The 21,177-nt window shown below is 35.7% G+C and overlaps 1 protein-coding gene across 2 annotated transcripts in view; it reads right to left on the bottom strand.

Moving 5' to 3' along the window:
* Window positions 1-21,177, bottom strand: part of LOC123676218 (synaptic vesicular amine transporter) — a 66,512-nt gene that overhangs the window by 26,136 nt on the left and 19,199 nt on the right. For both annotated transcript variants that reach the window (XM_045611988.1, XM_045611989.1), the window contains exon 2: window positions 18,655-18,814. In XM_045611988.1, coding sequence (XP_045467944.1) covers window positions 18,655-18,790 — 136 coding nt within the window. In that variant the 5' untranslated portion in view covers window positions 18,791-18,814. The remainder of the gene's footprint in view (window positions 1-18,654; window positions 18,815-21,177) is intronic.

Raw genomic sequence — 21,177 nt, 5'->3', positions numbered from 1 at the left:
GTATAGCGGCCTTTTGCCTTTCAGTGCTCGGCTCAAACGCATTAATTGCGTTCGATAACGATCGCCTGTGATTGTTTCAGTCGGTTTAAACAACTCATAATACAATACGCCGAGCTGGTCCCACCAATTACTGAGCATGACCTTGGAACCGTGAATATTCGGTATGGACGTCGACGTGGAAGCATGGCCGGGATATCCCTATAATTTTCCTTACTTGGGATTATCGTAATTAACCCATTTTTCGTCTCCAGTCACGATGCGATGCATGAAACCCTTCCGTCTTTGTCTTGCAAGCAGCTGATCACAAGCAAACAAACGCCGTTCAATGTTTCCCGGCTTCAACTCGTACGTCACCCAATTTCCTTGTTTCTGAATCATTCACATGACTTTCAGGCGTTTTGAAATGGTATGTTGTGTCACTCCCAATGATCTTGTCAATTCTTGTTGCGTTTCTTGATCAAGTAATGCCTCCAATTCTGCATATTCGAAAACCTTCTCTCTTCCACCGTCAGGCTTGTCTTTGACGTCAAAATCAAAACATTTCCTGAGATGAACTACCAGAACTGATCAATCCAGTATTGCTCGAGTAGTAGGCCTTTTGAGCAAGTATCTTTTTGATCTCGTTTTTCATTTTCCTTTGTCCATGATTTTTAATCGTTCTGGGATCTTATTGTATACTTGGATAGCCTCATAGTTGATACTCAGTTGAGCAGCATTTATTCTGTGGTACGGTGCTGTGAACATTCCTGCATTTCTTGTTTCATACTTGTGATATTCACAGTTTTTAGATAAATTATGCTTGTTTTCATGGATGTACAGGATACATCTATGTACGACATCTACGATCTATTTATTTCGACTACCACTTATTGCAATTGCAAAACGGCGTAAGCAAAGTTGTACACCAATATTATATACACCTTCACTACCTTTCACCTGCTAAAGTAACCACAACCCAAACTCTATAGTTGCTGGTCATCTTTACCTCCAGTGGCGTACCCAAGGGGGGGGGGATAAGGGGGATATATTCCCCCCCAGGAGGAATATCCATTATATGAAACAACCTTATATATCACAATCTTATTATGAGTAAGCAAAATTCCTTGCAAAACTTCTTCATAAGAAGGAAAATTTGAATTTTTTTTTCTTTATTCCCCCCCAAGGCTTATGCCTGGGTACGCCACTGTTTACCTGTGTAGTCATGCAGAGCAAAACTTTCAGCTTAAATAAAATGAGGAAGGTCTGTCCGTCATGGGCTCTGGAGCTATTAAATATGACAGAACATCAAAATCAGATTCGTCAAGAATCGAGCGAGATGAAAGGTTCAATCTTTGTGATAGCTCAGCTACATCCAACATCGAAACATCGAGTCGCAACAAAATGAGAATAATTGGCGAGACGCGAAACATTCTTTTTCACGAAACGTTTTCCGATCAGAAGAACGTGGAAAACTTACGCAAAAAGAGTAATTTGAAAAGAACTCGGTGGTAATTACGGAAAATAAAAGTGTCGGCCAATATAGAGGGGTAGCAACGAAGTGGAAAGGCATTCATTCGTGTGGAAAGCACTCTAAAAGTGGCTCTAGGACACAAAAGGCCTAGCTCTTCAAAGAAATATAAAGTGACATAAAATTATAGAATTTTATTCTCTTTTAACGTCATACCTCCGACGGATGCTCTTGAGAAAAGATAATGACGGTGGGTTGATGTTATCTCCACTTGAAAAATTCAATAGCTTTTGGTTTTTACGGCAGGATATAAAAATCCATGTGATGAAGCAGTTTCCTGGGAATTCATGAAATCATTTATTTCCGTCATAATTCTCTCACAGTTTGAACTACATTCTCTCTTCGAAGAATAACTCAAATTTGCTGAAAATATCTGCAAATTTGTTTAAAATGTTATTAAGATATTATATTGTGTGCTAATCGATCAGATTCCAAATCGTTTTACAGTCATATTGAGGTTTTCCACAAATATGTTCGACACTTGAATGAAAAGATTCAGTAGCTTTTGGTTTTTACTGCAAGGTATAAAATAACATAAGATGAAAGAGTTTTTTGGGATTTCATGAAATTATTTCTTTTCGTCATAATTCTTGCATAGTTTGGACTATATTCTTTCTTGGAGTTATTTTCTGCAAATTTGTTCAAAATGTTATTAATATATTCTCTTGTGTCCTAATTGATCAGATTCTCCATCGTTTCAGTCATATTGAGGTTTTCCACACATGAATGAAAAAATTTAATAGCATTTGGTTTTTACTTAAGGATATAAAATTCTATATGATGAAGCAGTATCCTGGGATTGCAGGAAATTATTTCTTTTCGTCATAATTTTGTCACTCTCATAGTTTGGACCACATTCTTTCTTCGAGTTATTTTCTGGAGAATCTTTTTTGGTAGTTTTCAGAACTAATGAGTTGACCAAAATACAATATAATAGTGACTATTCCAAACACAAAAACACGCAGAAGTTCCAAGAAGACTACATTCTTTAGAAACGGTAAATATACAATTCAATCCACAATTCAAATTCGTATTAACTTTCTTTCTAAGAGAGGTACTTGTGAAAATTGCTAGATATATTAATCTCAAGAATTCAAGCTTATACAGGGTGTCCCAAATTCAATGCTCACTGAAAGCATCTCGAGAACTATAAGCCTTAGAGAAAAAATCATCAAGGATTTGAAATTTCAAATGCAAACCTATATTTTTTACAGCAGATTCAGATTCAGCGGGAAATTTCACATCCGACTTGGTTCATGGAATATTTATTCTGAAGAAAATACTCAAAAAACGTTGTGTTTCATTAGTATTTGCATCGAACACCTTTTTTCACCATGAACAGTTCTGCAGACTGCAGATTCATTTATTGGAGAAAATAAACCCAAAGAAATGATTTACGAGATATTCCATTGTTTTGTCAGGATGAGAAATGCAATTTTCTTCTCTATCTCTATCATTCGAACTTTTACGTTCGCTTCTATGAATGGATTTCCGATTTATGAATAGCTATAACTTTGATTTAATATTGGATCACTGCTAGCATCTTAATAGCATTCGCCTTCCAGGTTGAATAATAAAACTCATGATGAGTATTACTTATTTTATCATCAATCTTTTCACAATTGCTGCGGTAATTGACTTTTGATAATCTAATTATCCGAGAGCCATCCACTCTCAATCCATATGGAATTAGAATTTTAAAATTGTATAATCCATTAGCTGATGGGAAAGGTCCACAGTTGAGATCGAAAGAGAAATAAACGAAAAACTCGGTTTTCTGGATCATACATCACAACAAAAATTTTGGGAGAAGTGTTTCTAGATCATAATATAATGAGTATTTGATAAATATTGGACGGAATACACATCATGTCGTAAATAGTCGAGAATATGAAGAAAACGTAATGAACAAATTAAAATTCGAGAAAGTTACTGAGTCAGATGCAAAAGCAAATTTCGAATGAAGATTAAAATTATAATTATTCATCAATACATAAAATTTCAATTTCAACTGGTCAGATATGATTTTTTTATATTCTGCTTGAATTTTCTATGGTTCTGACTATACGATAAACATCGAAATGCAAATTTTCGTCTAGATCTAACTGGTAGTTTTGAAATGATTAGAAGATCTTCGAACAGTCATGTTTACTTTACATACATACTTACTGTATTTATTCAAAAAGGAAAGTTTTATTCCCGACATTTTAAGAGTAGATATTATTATTATCTTAAAACACTAGGTAACATCTTCAGATTATTAGTAGAAAATGGATTTTCATGGACTAAAATTCGAGTTTATGAAATATTTTCGTTTTTCGAAACAATATGGAGGCTATTATACAAGTTACCTCAGCCAAATATCTAAATTCTCCATCTACATCACAACGACATACAGAGAATATGACATGATGAATATAGTCATAATTATTATATCCAAATCTTTTCTGCTTTGAAAGTCGTATGATTTCTTGGAGAATGGAACTTCTATGTCGATTACGAAAAAGCTTGCAGTTGGGCGATCAGTACATTATTTCATAAATTATAGGCAAAAATCTGAAATTTTCAAAGAAAAAATTGATAATTTTACCGAAGCTGCCACTTCTTCTGGACGTGGCTACGCACTTGAAACCTCACAATGTCTTAGAGCGGAACTTGAGGTTTGAAAAACGTTTTTATTTGAGGGGTCTGTGACGAATAATTCCGGAGATATAACGATTTTTAGAGGAAATTCAATTTTTTCCCAAATTTCGAGTTCAAATTTCCTCAAAACCGGGAGCTCTAGCAAGAATCAGTGAGCGATGCCATAATTGACGATCTCTGATTATCCGAATTTCGATCTCACCTGAAAAATTTTTCGTCCGAAAATTTTCGTGAAATTTTCCATACCTAACCCTTAGAAAATTTTAAAAAAAATAAAAGTTCCCTCATAGGAATATTGTATCATTTTATTGATCGATTCGACTATGTAGATTACGAAAATACTTGCAGTTGGGAGATCATTACATTATTTCATAAATTATAGGCAAAAATCTAAAATTTTCAAAGAAAAAATTGATAATTTTCCCGAAGCTGCCACTTCTTCTGGACGTGGGCTATGCACTTGAAATCTCACTATGTTTTAGAGCGGAGCTTGAAGTTTGAAAAACGTTCCTATTTGAGGGGTCTGTGACGAATAATTCAGGAGATATAACGATTTTTAAAGGCAAATTCAATTTTTCCCAAATTTCGAGTTCAAATTTCCTCAAAACCGGGAGCTCTACGAAGAATCGGTGAGCGGTGCCATAATTGACGATCTCTGATTAGCCGAATTCCGATCTTACCTGAAAAATTTTTTGTCCGAAAATTTTCATAAAATTTTCCATACCCCACCCTTGAAAAATTAAAAAAAAATAAAAGTTCCTTCATGGAAATATTGTATCATTTTATTGATCGATACGACTATGTAGATTACGAAAATGCTTGCCGTTGGGCGATCATTACATTATTTCATAAATTATAGGCAAAAATCCAAAATTTTCAAAGAAAAAATTGATAATTTTCCGAAGCTGCCAATTCTTCTGGACGTGGGCTAAGCTCTTGAAACTTCACTATGTTTCAGAGCGGAACATGAAGTTAGAAAAACGTTTTTATTTGAGAGGTCTGTGACGAATAGTTCAGGAGATATAACCATTTTTAAAGGCAAATTCAATTTTTTTCCAAATTTCGAGTTCAAATTTCCTCAAAACCGGGAGCTCTACGAAGAATCGGTGAGCGGTGCCATAATTGAAGATCTCTGATTAGTCGAATTTCGATCTCACATGAAAAATTTTTCGTCCAAAAATTTTCGTGAAATTTTCCATACCCCACCCTTAGAAAATTCAAAAAAATAAAAAGTTCCTCCATGGGAATATTGTATCATTTTATTGATTGATTCGACTATGTAGATTATGATAATGCTTGCGTTTGGGCGATCATTACATTATCTCATAAATTATAGGCAAAAATCTAAAATTTTCAAAGAAAAAATTGATAATTTTCCCGAAGCTGCCAATTCTTCTGGACGTGGGCTAAGCACTTGAAACCTCACTATGTTCTAGAGCGGAACTTGAAGTTAAAAAAACGTTCCTATTTGAGAGGTCTGTGACGAATAATTCAGGAGATATAACAATTTTTACAGGCAAATTCAATTTTTTTCTAAATTTCGAGTTCAAATTTCCTCAAAACCGGGAGTTCTACGAAGAATCGGTGAGCGGTGCCATAATTGACGATCTCTGATTAGTCGAATTTCGATCTCACCTGAAAAATTTTTCGTCCAAAAATTTTCGTAAAATTTTCCATACCCCACCCTTAGAAAATTAAAAAAAATAAAAGTTCCTTCATGGAAATATTGTATCATTTTATTGATCGATTCGACTATGTAGATTACGATAATGCTTGCGGTTGGGCGATCATTACATTATTTCATAAATTATAGGCAAAAATCTAAAATTTTCAAAGAAAAAATTGATAATTTTCCCGAAGATGCCACTTCTTCTGGACGTGGGCTACGCACTTGAAATCTCACTATGTTTTAGAGCGGAACTTGAAGTTAGAAAAACGTTCATTTGAGGGGTTTGTGACGAATAATTCAGGAGATATAACCATTTTTACAGGCAAATTCAATTTTTTCCCAAATTTCGAGTTCAAATTTCCTCAAAACCGGGAGCTCTACGAAGAATCTGTGAGCGGTGCCATAATTGACGATCTCTGATTAGCCGAATTCCGAACTTACCTGAAAAATTTTTCGTCCAAAAATTTTCGTAAAATTTGCCATACCCCACCCTTAGAAAATTCAAAAAAATAAAAAGTTCCTCCATGGGAATATTGTATCATTTTATTGATCGATTCGACTATGTAGATTACGAAAATGCTTGCGGTTGGGCGATCATTACATTATTTCATAAATTATAGGCAAAAATCTAAAATTTTCTAAGAAAAATTGATAATTTTCCAAAGCTGCCAATTCTTCTGGACGTGGGCTAAGCTCTTGAAATCTCACTATGTTTTAGAGCGGAACTTGAAGTTAGAAAAACGTTTCTATTTGAGAGGTCTGTGACGAATAATTCAGGAGATATAACGATTTTAAAAGGCAAATTCAATTTTTTCCCAAATTTCGAGTTCAAATTTCCTCAAAACTGGGAGCTCTACGAAGAATCGGTGAACCATAATTGACGATCTCTGATTAGCCGAATTTCGATCTCACCTGAAAAATTTTATGTTCAAAAATTTTCGTAAAATTTTCCATCCTTAAAAAATTTTGAAAAAAATTAAAGGTCCTTCATGGGAATATTGTATCATTTTGTTGATTGATTAGTCTATGTAGATTACGAAAAAGCTTGCAGTTCGGCGATCAGTACATTATTTCATAAATTATAGGTAAAAATTTGAAATTTTCAAAGAAAATATTGATAATATTCCTGAAGTTGCCACTTCTTCTGGACGTGGGCTACGCACTTGAAACCTCACAAAGTTTTGGAGCGGAACTTGAAGTTGCAAAGCGTTTTTATTTGAGGAGTCTGTGACGAATAATTCGGGAAATATAACGATTTATGCATGAAGTACACTTACAGTAATCTAATCTAACCGAGTACCAGACCGGTTACTGCATCTGCCTGTGTTTCAACAGTCCCTATTCAAATAGATTTGTCAAGCATAAAGCAACTTAATTGAAACGAAAATTGGCCGTCTTGATAACAATAGACCAGTGGGACATTCGATCAAGATAGTCCTACATACAACCTAAGAAGTGGTTACTTAACTGTGACCATATAGTCAAGTCAATTATCAGATAGTCCCTCTGAAGTTTTGGCTTGAATCCTTTATTCAGCAACAGATAACGATGCTTTGAGGTCCTGTCATCCATATAGTAAACTTAAATCAAGGGCGGTACAATGCTTTCAGCAAGCAATTAGTCCAATGCAAAATTTCAACTGTATGGAGCCAAACCCACTCACTAAATAATTTATGGTCCTAGCTAACCATAAATCCACATTTTTCCTAAAAATTTCGACTTTATTCGTCAATACATTTGTTACATGTACCCTCCTCTAACTTTTCAATACTTTTTCTGTAGCAATATTCGACATTGCATTCGAAATAGGACTCAACTTCGACAATCACTTCATCATCAAGGCTAAATTTCTCTCCTCGGGGCATTCTTTTGAGGTCTGCAAAAACCTAGTAATCCCAGTGGGAGAGAGCTGGAGAATAAGTTGGGTGGTCAATCAGTTAGAAACGCAAATCGTTGTACTCGAGCATGGATTTGGGACAAGGAGCATTGTCCTGGTGAAAGAGATTTTTTTCTTTTGTATGTTCTTTTTCAATTCCTATACTCCATCGATTCAGTAAATTTATGTAATATTCAATCTTTTACTTTTGTCGAGACAATCCATGAATGAAATATACCATGGCGAAATACTTTTGGTGACAAAAAGCAATTAGACATAATGTCTGTGTCTATCCGAAATTGTCATCACAATACTTAATATAAATGTACTTGCTTTAGTGTAATAATGGTCTTTCGTGGTACTTGTGCATACAACTTTCTCATTCATAAGGTTCTCAGAAAGATACAATAGCGAATATCTTTCCCCTACCCTAATTAGTGTGCATGCACCATGATACCATTGCGCAGGCATACAACTTAGAGAATAAGAAAAGGAAGAAGAAATTCACGGTGTACAATATGACTTTGTGTTTGTAACCCATGCATAAAACTGGGAAAAGGATAGTTCGGTGGAGTAAGTTACGAGGTGATGATCAGTTGAGTAAGTAGAGTGTTCAAGGATGTTTCCAAGTGCTGTACTAAAACGAAGTTCTCGTCTGTCGTCCATCAGTGTTTCAATACTGACGTCTTAACCTTGCCAACTGTGTTTGAGATTTTGGTCTCTTTGAACTATTTTCACAGACTACTTTTCACTCAGCTGACAATTTTTGACTCAATAGTGTTTAATTCACTTGAACACCTCTTTGGAATCGACTATGTATTGTTGCTTTTGATCAGCAGTTCTTTCTGATATCTTCAACTTCACCTCTATCTCACGCAATTTCAGTTCAATATCACTCAAAACCTTTTCTTGGAATTTTTTGATGTTTTTTGAAACAGCTGCCGAACACGGGAGACCACTGCAAGTGTCTTGTATGTGCCAGGATTTATTGACTTAATTGTTAATGACCCGGAGCAGGAATTGTTTACCTTCATTCTTCAATATTTCAAATCAAATTTCTTTCAGTAGGTAAATACTGAACCATTGACATATTTTTTGAAGTCTGCAGAAGCAATATGAAGGTACAAGCTCAGGTTTATGAATTACCTAAGAGTTGTCGGCGACAGAGTAACAGAAATAGTTACCTATTTCATTCGAATGCATGCTCCAGGAACAACATCAAAATACAATTAGAGAATTCCATAAACTTCTGTACAACGACTCGCCCACAATATGACCAGCTAAATATCATAATCATTATCATATTCAACCCAATTCTCTTTGAAACTCCCATAATTTTATGCATGAACTCAACCAACAGAACTGAATCAAACCTAGTATCATCCACTATGCCGGTTACTGAATCTGTCTGTGTTTCCACTGTCCCTATTCAAATAGACACGATTTGTCTAGCATAAAGCAACTTAATGAAACCGAAAATTGGCCTTCTTGATAACAATGGACCAGCATAGCATTCGATCAAGATCGCCCTAGATCCAGCCTATAAGAAGCGGCTACTTAACTGTGACCATATAGTCAAGTCAATTAGCAGAGAGAGTCCCTCTGAAGTTTTTCCTTGAATCCTTTATTCCGTCTCGCTAAGAGATAACGACGCTTTGAGTTCGTGTCATCCACAGAAAACTTGAATCTGGGGCGGTACAATGCCTTCAGCAAGCAATTAAGCCGGCACAAAGACCTGATATTTGCTCAGCGGAACTTCTTGTCTTGGGATAGGGAGTTTTCGATATCGTGGGGGATGCTTCTTCGTGATTTTCGATTGATACGTATTAAATGAGGGATAACTAGGATTGGGTGTTCGGAGTTTTCTATCAGGAGAGTGAAGGTTGATTTTTTTTCTTCAGAAGGTTTCAATCTGGTGACAAAACACTTAAGTTCAATCATTGCACCAGTTATTATATTCTCTATTTCAGTATCGTAATGAGTTCATTACAGTTCTAAAAAGAGTGCTGTAATGAACTCATTAAAGCATTTTTTTCAGTTATATTTTTTGTTTTGTGGTTGTCTATACTGACTTCCGATCCTATCAAACTTCACCACACGTCAATTGTCAATATAATAACGGGTGTTTTTTTCGAGGTATATAACTCTAAGTTGGCATTACTGTTCAAGATGGCGACCGATTTAACAGCTGTCAAGTGATTTATTCTCAGTTTGGTTTGGCAATTTATCATGAATAGACTCACGCCTGAACAACGCTTGCAAATAGTGCAATTTTATTTCAAAAATAATGGTTCTGTGCGGAATACGTATCGCGCACTACGTCCATTTTATTTTGTTTAGCGATGAAGCGCACTTCTGGTTAAATGGCTACGTCAACAAACAAAACTGACGCATTTGGAGTGAAGCTAATCCTCAAGTGAATGTCGAAACACCGTTACATCCAGAAAAACTGACTGTTTGGTGCGCTTTATGGGCTGGTGAACGTTACAGTCAATGGTGATAGGTATAGAGCCATGATTACTAACTTTTTCATTCCAGAATTGAACAACCATGATGTCCAGGAGCTGTGGTTCCAACAAGACGGCGCAACATGTCACACAGCTCGTGCCACAATCGATTTATTGAAAGACACGTTTGGTGACCACCTAATTTCACGTTTTTGACCTGTAAATTGGCCTCCAAGATCTTGTGATTTAACACCGCTAGACTACTTTCTGTGAGGCTATGTGAAGTCATTGGTCTATGCGGATGAGCCACAAACCCTTGACCATTTGGAAGACAACATTCGCCCTGTTATTGCCGATATACGACAACAAATGTTGGAAAATGTCATCGAAAATTGGACGTCCAGATTGGACTACATCCGAGCCAGCCGTGGCGGTCATATGCCAAAAATCATATTTAAAATGTAATGCCACAAGATTATCTTGCGGATAAATAAAATTCATGTCAATCGAATAATCCATCGTTGTTTTATTGCAGTTTAAAGTTCTATAGCTCTAAATAAAAAACACCCTCAATAATTTATTCGTAATTTCTCTTAATTCTGATGGTGTTAAATCGATTCCGTCAGACATAATTCACGAATTTGATGCGTCAATATAAATTATTTCAAAATTCGAAACTTACGATTCAAATTCCGTAATTTGTCAATTTTCACACAGTCACACCAATTGCCAAGATACAATACAAAAATCACTAGGATGTATAATCTGAATTTTTCATTGATTTTCGACCATATCTCACAAAACTTGACTGAAATAGAGAAATTATCGTCTAATACTCGTTGCAGAAGGCAATTCCAACACACATGCGTTCGAAAATGCGCTCTTTCGTCACTGGTTTTCGATTTTCGCATTCGTGTTGGAATAGGAGCCCATTCTGCAACTTGTTTTAGAATATTCTATTGTACTCTACCTTTTGGCTAATAGAATCTCAGTAATTCATAACTTAAACTCAAAGATAAGAACCAATCGTGAACCTATCAAATTTGATAATGTTTCATTCTGATATTAAAAAAACGAGAATATGTTGAGGGAAACCATGAGGGAAGGTATGCCATTAATGATGAAAAATGATATCAACCAAATGGACGCCAAGTCTAAGGTTGCTGCACCTTATCCTTCTCATGAGAATTCCACGACCAATTCGCACAGTTGCGTCTGTATGTCTTCGATAACATCACGAATTCAATCTTCAAGGTCTTGAAGATTAGATAGATCTTATCTTTCACGTTGCTCCAAAAAAAAAGTCTAAAGGTGTTGAATCTGAGTTGTTCTTGAGCGACGCCTACGTTTTCGATTCTTCACATCACTACCTTGTTCCAACTGCTCAAAATTTTCTACAAGTTTCACCGGCCAAGAAGGTGCTTTACGACGACCCAAAAGTGCTTTAGTTCAGTAAAATTTTCACCGTTTTTTAGTGAGTTTCAACAATTTCCATTTTCAGTAATGGTGTGTTTCTTTTTGTCAAATGTCAAAAGATTATAGCTTCAAAAGTGACAGTTGTCCAGATAGTGCGCCATTCAAATTGAAACTTCTTATTGGAAAACCCTGTATAAGTAATAGAATGATCATGTATGAGATCGATAATTTCAAATTACAATGTGTCAAACCTATTCTACTTAGCTTCGATATAGCGATATTTGACTTTATACTTAATATGAATGTACGGGATCTCCTGACATATCAGTGCTCTGATGATAATATCACCAAGAATTTTTGTAGGAGGTTTGCAATTCTTTATAAGCATATTGTTTTTGGTTGAATCGATCAACTGTAATTCTATTAAATTGGAATAATGAAACACCGGATTTCTTAACTAATATATTGAATTTGGCTGTACAAGTTATGTATTTACAAGGTTACAGCTACGAGCGTACTGAATATGGTACCCCGATTTCCTGGGGATGTTAAGTGTCGCTCTGGATTATATCAAATTTCAATTATGTAGGATATGTTGTCACAGGAATAGAAATATTAGGTTTTTTTTCGATATACTTCTCCAATTTCCTATAGTTTCGATGACGCTATCAACATAAATATTAGAGAATTATTGATTTTGTGACGAAAAGAAACCAGCGCTGAAAAATAAATGAAGATCATGTGGATATATGTATGTAGGATGTCAAAGAACGCAAGCATCATCATGCATTTTCTGTTCCATTCATTTCTGAAATCCTTTCCGAACCAAAAGTGATTAGAATTGACAAGTTTTCAAACACTTCGCCCGGCTGTCTTTTAAAGGGTACATAATTTCCGTTCACTCTAATTTTCAGACAAGTTAATTCAGCCATCGTCGAATACTAGCAGGGGTTTTCCTCTCAGAAAATCAGTTTCAATAAGGGCCACAGAGCATTATGATTTAAGCTGTTCAACAGCTGTACAGACAGAGCTTCAGCTCCAGTCAAGAAAGTGGAGTAAACTTCCATCGAATGGAAAATCGTTCAAGAACTTAGAGGTATTTTCGGTAGCTAGGTTTCTCATTCAAACTTCTGTGGATTCCGTGAACTTGTTCGTATAGAAAAGATTCTACCAACTGAAATTACATTGCTAGTTCTACAAACCCTTCGTTTAACAAATTGTTAATGATAATAGATGAATTCAATAATAAATGAAAATTTCATAGGGAAATCCTTGTTGTTTTTACTTAGGCAAAGAGGTTTGAATATTTTCTTGGTAATATTTTCTGTAAGATAAAAAATTAAACACTAAGATGTCGTTGGAACCAACTTTGTAGAAATATTTAACTAGTTTAATGTTTTGAGAAACTAAATGGAAAGCTTGGAAACCAACATGAAATTTATAAATTGGACAATTTGGACATTCACCAAGTGGTCAATGGTATCTTCTACACCACAGTCACATAGTGGGATCATGGCCAGTCCTAAGTCGATTTAAAATACACCCTATTTTCCTAGGAACATTGCAACCTGGATCAACGATTACACCTTTAGTGAGGACATTACAAGAACTCCATTCCGAACGCCAAATTTCCTTGTCACATGCATTAGTTTGAAGGAAAGTATTACTCCATGACGGTTTCCGTGACTTTCAGTGTATGCTAAGGGATGCTGTTGTTTATGAAAGCAGTTCTCAATTTATATTGATCTGAGGCAATATAAATGCCCATCGATATGTTAATGAAGTTATTTCAGGTGCTGGAGATTCCAATTTTTCAACAGTATAATGCCAGTCCCCATTGCAAGGCGATTTGAAAAAACTATAGTCAATATCTCCCAAAAATTCGCCTATCGAATATGTGTAGGACATCATGGAAGAGGACTGAAGCAATTAGCCAATCCTTCACAAACACTAGAAGCTCTTTGGCATGAATTTCAGATTGCCTGGAATGCAATAAGAAGGGAATCGATCACCTAGGGGAATCCATGCCAAGAAGAGTGAGGGAGTGTCAAGCTAATAGGGGTGGTCTAAGACATTATCAATAAAAATTGCCTTGAAATTTCATCTGATTTCTTTGGAATTTTGATCAACTTTTGCTTAGTTGAAAATTTCTGCCAAGTTTGGACGAAAAACTTCAAAGCCTTCTTGGTATTGCATATTTCATGTCACAAAGTATAGTTAATTATAAAAAATATTCTCCTTGGCATTCGCGAGAAACTCGCAAATAATTTCAAATAAACTACTCGTCAAAAGTTAAGGAGATTGATTCAATTTGAGTTTTCTCTTCAGAAAAATACAATTCGCTTTTGAATATGTACCTATACATATGTAAAGTATTTCACATCATGAGCATGTCAAACTTAATGCAGAATAACCTGTTGGTAGCGTCTTCAGAACTATAGTAGCATAATTTATTAGGTAAAAACTGAATTTTCTTCTTCTTCTAAATATTGAATATCGAGAAAAATTAGAAAATCACTGACTTAAAGTCTTGAATTTTGAGCGCTCATTCATTAACTCACCAATTGCACCTTCGGAGACCACATATATACTGTTATGTGGTCTCCAAAGATGAAAATGGACGCTCAAAAGCTAAGATTTCACGTCAGTAATTTCATCAATTTTTTTCATTCAGCCATTCCTTATTCTTTCACACTTCGATTCCATCTTCATTCAGAATGAAATACTCAACAATCAAGAAAATATTCCAATTTGTGAGAAACTCCCCTACCTTCCATTTTAAACAAGGGAACGAATTCGGGAGATTAAAAACACCTGCCGATAATTTGAAATTAGCGAATTTGAGTTAAAATTCCCCTAATTCAAATAACTTGAAGGCGACCCTTTCAAGTTACTTACTCGCCAAGAATCCTCATTCGGAATTTTGTCTGAAGTTTTCACAGAAAATGAGGGGCTGCGAATTAAAACATCAGAGGATATTCGTATTCCAGAAAATAACATTGATAATAATAAGATCAAATTAACATCAGTGATCATATCGATCTGAAAATCGAAAAAACACTGCAAATTATACATATAAAATATGTCCTAACGTATATTTCTGTTTCAACATTTTCGAGAATGAGCCTTTGAAATCGGTCGGAGAAATTATTTATTAATTCAGCTTGAAATTTTTAAAGTTCACGTTATAGAATCTGAAAAAAAAAACACTACCATAAGCCAAAAAAGTTATTATGTCTTACGATTTTTTATACCTAATGAAAATACAGTGGACTCTCGATAAGTCGAACTCCCAGGGACCACATAAAACTGTTCGACTTATCTATAGTTCGGCTCACCAAACGTTCGAGTTATTGAGGTGGGAGTTCGACTCATTGAGGGAAAAACTCGAGGTAATACATATTGATCATCGTTAGTCAATGAGAAGCAAGCGTATATGTATTTTACATTTAATGAAAAATATGTATACATACATTGTACATATTCTAATCACATATCTTCATAAAATTCATACGGGTTTAAAAAAATCGTTAATTTTCATTTGCTTTAAACGTTTTTTTTTCCAATTTGGAAACGACCGAAGATATTTCATTTAGTTTCCTGAAAATGTCGTATTCGATATCTTCAGAACTTTCCAGAAAACATCTGATCGTATCGATAGCTTGTCTAGCTTCTTGAACAGTTGGTGGTGTAGGTGGCTCAATTTCAGGGTCCTCCAAATTGTCCAAACCTGCATCGTCTTCTTCTTCCCTTCCTAACACTTCACGTACGATGCTTTCATCTGTAGGTGGAAAGCATACCGGTAGATCACAATCCACCTCCACAAATTCGTTAAAGTTTGCATCCACATCAAATACAGATGAAAGGATTCCCCATCCATCAATTTCCACTTCTTCTGAATTTTCCAGCGCTGTGTCTGATTCATCGGTGGTAATCACGTCGAATCCACATGCAGAAAAACAATTCTGAATTGTTCGAGGGCTCACTTCATCCCATGCCTTCTTGATGAAATGTAGAGCTTCTAATACATTTATTGGGACTACAGCACGATTTTCCTGTATTTGTCGAAGCACATGGTTTACTACTTCAGTACGGTATTTAACCTTAAAATTTTTAATGATTCCCAAATCCAAGGGCTGTAGTTTCGATGTCGTGTTCGGTGGTAGAAACTCTACTTTTAACGATATAAGAACAGGCAAGGGATTATGAGCTGGACAATTGTCTATGAAGAGAAGAGCCCTCTTCTTTTTTTTTGTCAACTCGTTATCCCACTTTTGCAACCATTCTCTAAAAATAATTCCAGTCATCCATGCTCTAGAATTCGCAGTATACTCTGTAGGAAAGGTTTTAACATTTTTGAAACAACGGGGCTTCAGCGATTTGCCTATAACGCATGGTACATGTTTCACTGAACCGCTCATATTAACAGCAAGCAAAACAGTTAAACGTTCTTTACTTTCCTTACCACCATGACAATCTGTGTTTTTGAAATCTAATATTTTGTTGGGTAAACATCTGTAAAACAGCCCGGTTTCGTCTGCGTTGTAGATCTCATCGGATGTGTACGTTTCCAATAAATCCGATAGATGAGCTAGCCATTCAGCACAAGTGTCTTCATTAACGCTAGCACTTTCGCCTGACAAGGTTCTTCCAGCAATTCCGTACCTTTTTTTAAAATTGGATAGCCAACCACTACTCGCTGCAAATTCGTGGCCTAGGGAAGATGCGAATTCCTTCGCTTTCTGTTGAAGAAGTGGTCCATTTACTGGAATATTGTTTTTGCGCGTTTCCTGGAACCACTTTATCAAACATTTTTCAACATCTGAGTGCTGAGGCAATTTTTGACGGTACCGGTGTACTGATTTTCCTTCTGCAGTGGAAGCGATGACTTTCATTTTGTTTTTGATGATGGTTGACAGGGTAGATTTAGGAATTCCGAACTGGATAGCGATGAGGCTTTTACTTTTTTCGCCTTTCTCTACTTCCCGAATGAGTTCCAGTTTATCTGCTACTGATAAAATTTTGAGTTTTCGCGGAGCCATGACTTATAACGCTCTTGGCACACGATGGCTTCATAAACAAATAAGGAATGAATTGAACTAATGTCCCTCGACTCCTGAGCGGTTGAAGAACACATTATGATGGCTGCCACTTGTGGTGATTGGTTTGCGTAACGAATCCTTTTCGCTTTCATTCGTGAGATCAAAAAGTTCGACTCATTGAGGCGATGGTGGTCAGGAGTACGACTCATAGAGGTGGAGATTTCCGCGGAGCCCTTCCAGCAGTTCGACTCATCTATTAGTCTCTTTAGTCCCAAGAACACTGTTCGACTCATTGAGGTGAAATTACATAGGGTAAGATACGCAGGAATCGGGACTGGAGAAACAGTTCGACTTATCAAAGAGTTCGACTTACCGATGTTCGACTTATCGAGAGTCCACTGTATATATCTATTAATTCAACTACTGTTTTTCTAGTCATATTAATGACAAAATTATATAATATTTGCATAATTGAATTTGAGGACAGATTGATCATCAGTGAATCCAGCCTTATCTTTCGCTCAAAATTCGAAAATCACAAACATTCTAACGAAATGATCTGTTAGGTGAACGAGCGCTCAAAAGCAATTTGCAAACTAACAAATTATGAGTTGGCTGGAATGTTTCGAAGTTATTCAAATTGCCACCAAAATCCAATATCAGTTTACATACGGTCTTTATTGGATATGAGATAAAATTCATTCTGTCCCAATCATCCTTTTGAATGAGATTGACATCATTGAACGTCAGAACCATATTTACTCTTCTGTGTGAATCCTCTCATATATTGTCTCATTTGAGCGCAATCATTTATTTGTGTGATGACATGCTGGAGAGGCAGATTCGCTTTAAATAACTGAACTTGACCTAAATCGCCATAGATTTTCTCCGCAAAACGGGAAATCGAAATGCATAGTGATGTTGAAATGAATTGGTTGAAATTGAACTTTTTATATACACTCCAATTGTTAACGAATGGAATATTTTTTGCAGGAGGAAATAGGGTTAAGTAGTTGTATTAAGTTCAGACTCGATTTTACAGCATTTGCAGCACCGAATGATATATCAACCCGACACAATTTTCACTGATTTTTTTTTCATTTTCACAGGCAGATGAAATTGAAAAAAGAAGGATACATATAGTATCCCAATTCCAGTGCCTATTAGACGTTTCTGGAGAAGAGGGCGAATTTTAAATCTAAATATTGGGATTATGGTATAACATATAAGGATTATTATATTAATAGACCTGAGCATTTTCGCTTAATTTTTGAAAATTGCATCATCTGAATTCTGAAAAACTCGTCACAGGGTGTTTTAAATATTGTGTACAAAATTGTGATCAGAATAAGACGATAACTTTTGTTTTTCAAATTACAACCCAATTTTTTATGATTGTCTTGGATTCTGTGAAGAAAAAAAATGATAGTGTTCATATGTTCCTAAATTCAATAATTTCTGAGTTACGAGTATTTAGGATTTTCTGAATGAACGTTGTACGTACAGTGAAATTCATAAAATCTGTTTCATAACATAAATACCGACTAATAATTAGATCTATCACTTATGAATTATTAGAATACTTTAACCTCTTTGAAAACAGATTATTGACTTATTGTAATGAATTGGACTCTTCGTAAGACATACATTCGAAAATCCTGAATAACTCATAAATTATTGAATTTAGGAGCACAAACTTGTTAGAACACCATGAATAAATTGAAAATTGAAATTGAAACTATACATAATTAATTTTTCATGCAGAATCCAACGCATCATAAAAAATACGGGTTTAATTTGGAAAATAAAAGTTATAGGGAAATTCTGATCAAAATTTTTCACACAATATTTGAAACATTTTGTGCCGATGTGTTAGGATATATGTTTGTGAACTTTTTTCTTTCATGAAATCAAAGTTATTGCACTAAAATCTGGACCACCCTGTATTGATATTATATCAATAAGGAAATTATTCTTTTATGTCCAAATCAATTCGACACAAATAACTTAACCTAACCTAACCTGTGTCGTTGAAAAATGTTTACGATACTTACCGACCGTGGTGAGAAGCATATTATCGAGCAGCAGGGCGATGGCGACGATGGCTAGAACGAGGCGGCGAGACTCCCGGCATCGCTGCACCCAGCTTCCAACACGTGAGCCAGCCACCCACTCGTTCAAGACGGTCATCTTACAGCTTTAGTTGCCTACGATCTGAAACAAGGTGATATTCAGGAAAAATATTCATTATTCCATTAAATGAGTACAGTAATGTAAAGATAATCCGAACCCCGGATAATGCGAAGTAGCCTATAATCCGAACGGCCCAATTGGTAAAATGATATTATACATTATCATTTTACCAATTGGGCCGTTCGTATATTATACATATACACTGTGTCCGTAAAGTATGGAACAAATTCATTTTTAGCTAAACAGACTATTTTGAGAAATAATCCTGAAACACGTCGATTTTTGATTTTAATTTACCGTATTTCAAAATAATAATCTAATACACAGGATGAATAACTTTCGAGTAATGACGTCACCGTCATTTTTTCAAATGGAACACCCCAATTTTGTCTCAATTTTCTGATTACTTTAGCTGAGCTGATTCCAAAAATGTATCACATGTTGATTCCAATTGGTACAATACAATACAATAGGTTTGTGTGTGCTCATAAAGTAACGCGTAACATTCTTTATCAGTTAAATTATAGTATATTCTAAAACAAGTTGCAGAATTGGCTCCTATTCCAACACGAATGCGAAATTCGAAAACGAGTGACGAAGGAGCGAGTTTTGGAACGCATGAGTGTTGGAATTGCCTTCTGCAACGAGTATTAGACGATATTTTCTCTATTTCAGTCAACTTTTGTGAAATATCGAAATTCAATGAAAAATTCAGATCATATATCCTAGTGACATTTGTATTGTATCTTGGCAGTTGGTGTGACGAAAATTGACAGATTACGGAATTTCAATTTGAATCGTATGTTTCGAATTTTGAAAAAAATTATAATTACGCATTGAATTCGTGAATTACGTTTGACAAAATCCATTTAACACCAACAGAATTGAGAGAAATTGCGAATAATATCGCAAATCTTTTCACTTAATCCAAATTATATTATATTGACAATAATTGACGTGTGTTGAATTTTGATAGGATTGGAAGTCTGACGTCTGTATAAACAACCACAAAACGAAAAATATAACTGAAAACAATGCTGTAATGAGTTCATTACAGCACTGTTTTTAGAACTGTAATGAACTCATTACGATACTGAAATAGAGAAACAATATTATCGAAAATAAATTCTCGTCATTTGCGGAAGTTTTAATTTTCTGCTTAATATGAAGAAATTTGCGGCTGAGGCTCATCGAATGCTCTCAAATACCTATGGTGAGGCCGATATTAGTCAAAGAACGTGCCGAGAGTGGTTTCAACGCTTCAAGAACTGTCATTTCGACGTCGAAGATCCGCATGGCGGTGGAAGAGAGAAGGTTTTCGAAGATGCAGAATTGGAGGCAGTACTCGATCAAGACTCGTGTCAAACGTAACAGGAATTGGCAGGATCATTGGAAGTGACGCAACAAGCCGTTTCAAAACGCCTGAAAGTCATGGGAATGATTCAGAAACAAGGAAATTGGTTGCCGTATGAATTGAAGCCGAAATATGTTGAACGGCGTTTGTTTGCTCGTAAGGCAAAGGGGGAAGGGATTTCTGCATCGCATTGTGACTAGAGACGAAAAATGGTTTCGTTGCAATAATCCCAATCGCAGAAAACAATGGAAAATATCCCGGCCATGCTTCCACGTCGAGGGCCAAACCGAATATTCACGGTTCCAAGGTCAGTATTTGGTGGGACCAGCTGGGCATAGCGTATTATGAGTTGTTAAAACCGACTGAGACAATCACAGGTGTTCGTTATCGAACGCAGTTAATACGTTTGAGCCGAGCATTGAAAGACAAACGGCCGCAATACAACGAAAGACATGATAAAGTGATTTTACAGCATGACAATGCTCGACCCCATGTTGCGAAAGTGGTCAAGACATACTTGGAAACTCTGAAATGGGAACTCCTACCCCATCGTTGCTCCCTCGGACTATCATTTGTTTTGATCAATGGCACATGGACTGGCACTTCCGGTTTTAGGAAGAAATAAAAAATGGGATCGATTCGTGAATCGCTTCAAAAGATGACCAGTTTTCTCAACGCGGGATTCGTACGATGCCTGAAGGATGGGATAAAGTAGTTACCAGCGATGGACAATACTTCGAATCATAAATGTTTCAGCTCCTTACAATAAAGCCTCGAATTTCGGAAAAAAAAACGACAGAAGCGAAGTCGTACGCCTATGTAATGTTTTTCAATCTATATTTAAATTTTGATCACTGAAAAACGTGAACTAGGAACAGTGGAAGTGACTTTTTTTCGAACGATTGCAAAAGTTTATCATTCGTAATGATAAATCAATTTACCCCTCGCATATTACATTTTAGTAGCAGATTTTAATAACTTGATGAAACATTACGTGCATTCGCCATTTTGCAACTGTAGTTAAAGTTTA

The sequence above is a fragment of the Harmonia axyridis genome, chromosome 3 (genome assembly GCF_914767665.1).
Source record: "Harmonia axyridis chromosome 3, icHarAxyr1.1, whole genome shotgun sequence".
NCBI lineage: Eukaryota > Metazoa > Arthropoda > Insecta > Coleoptera > Coccinellidae > Harmonia > Harmonia axyridis.
This window is presented reverse-complemented; position numbering and strand designations above follow the sequence as displayed.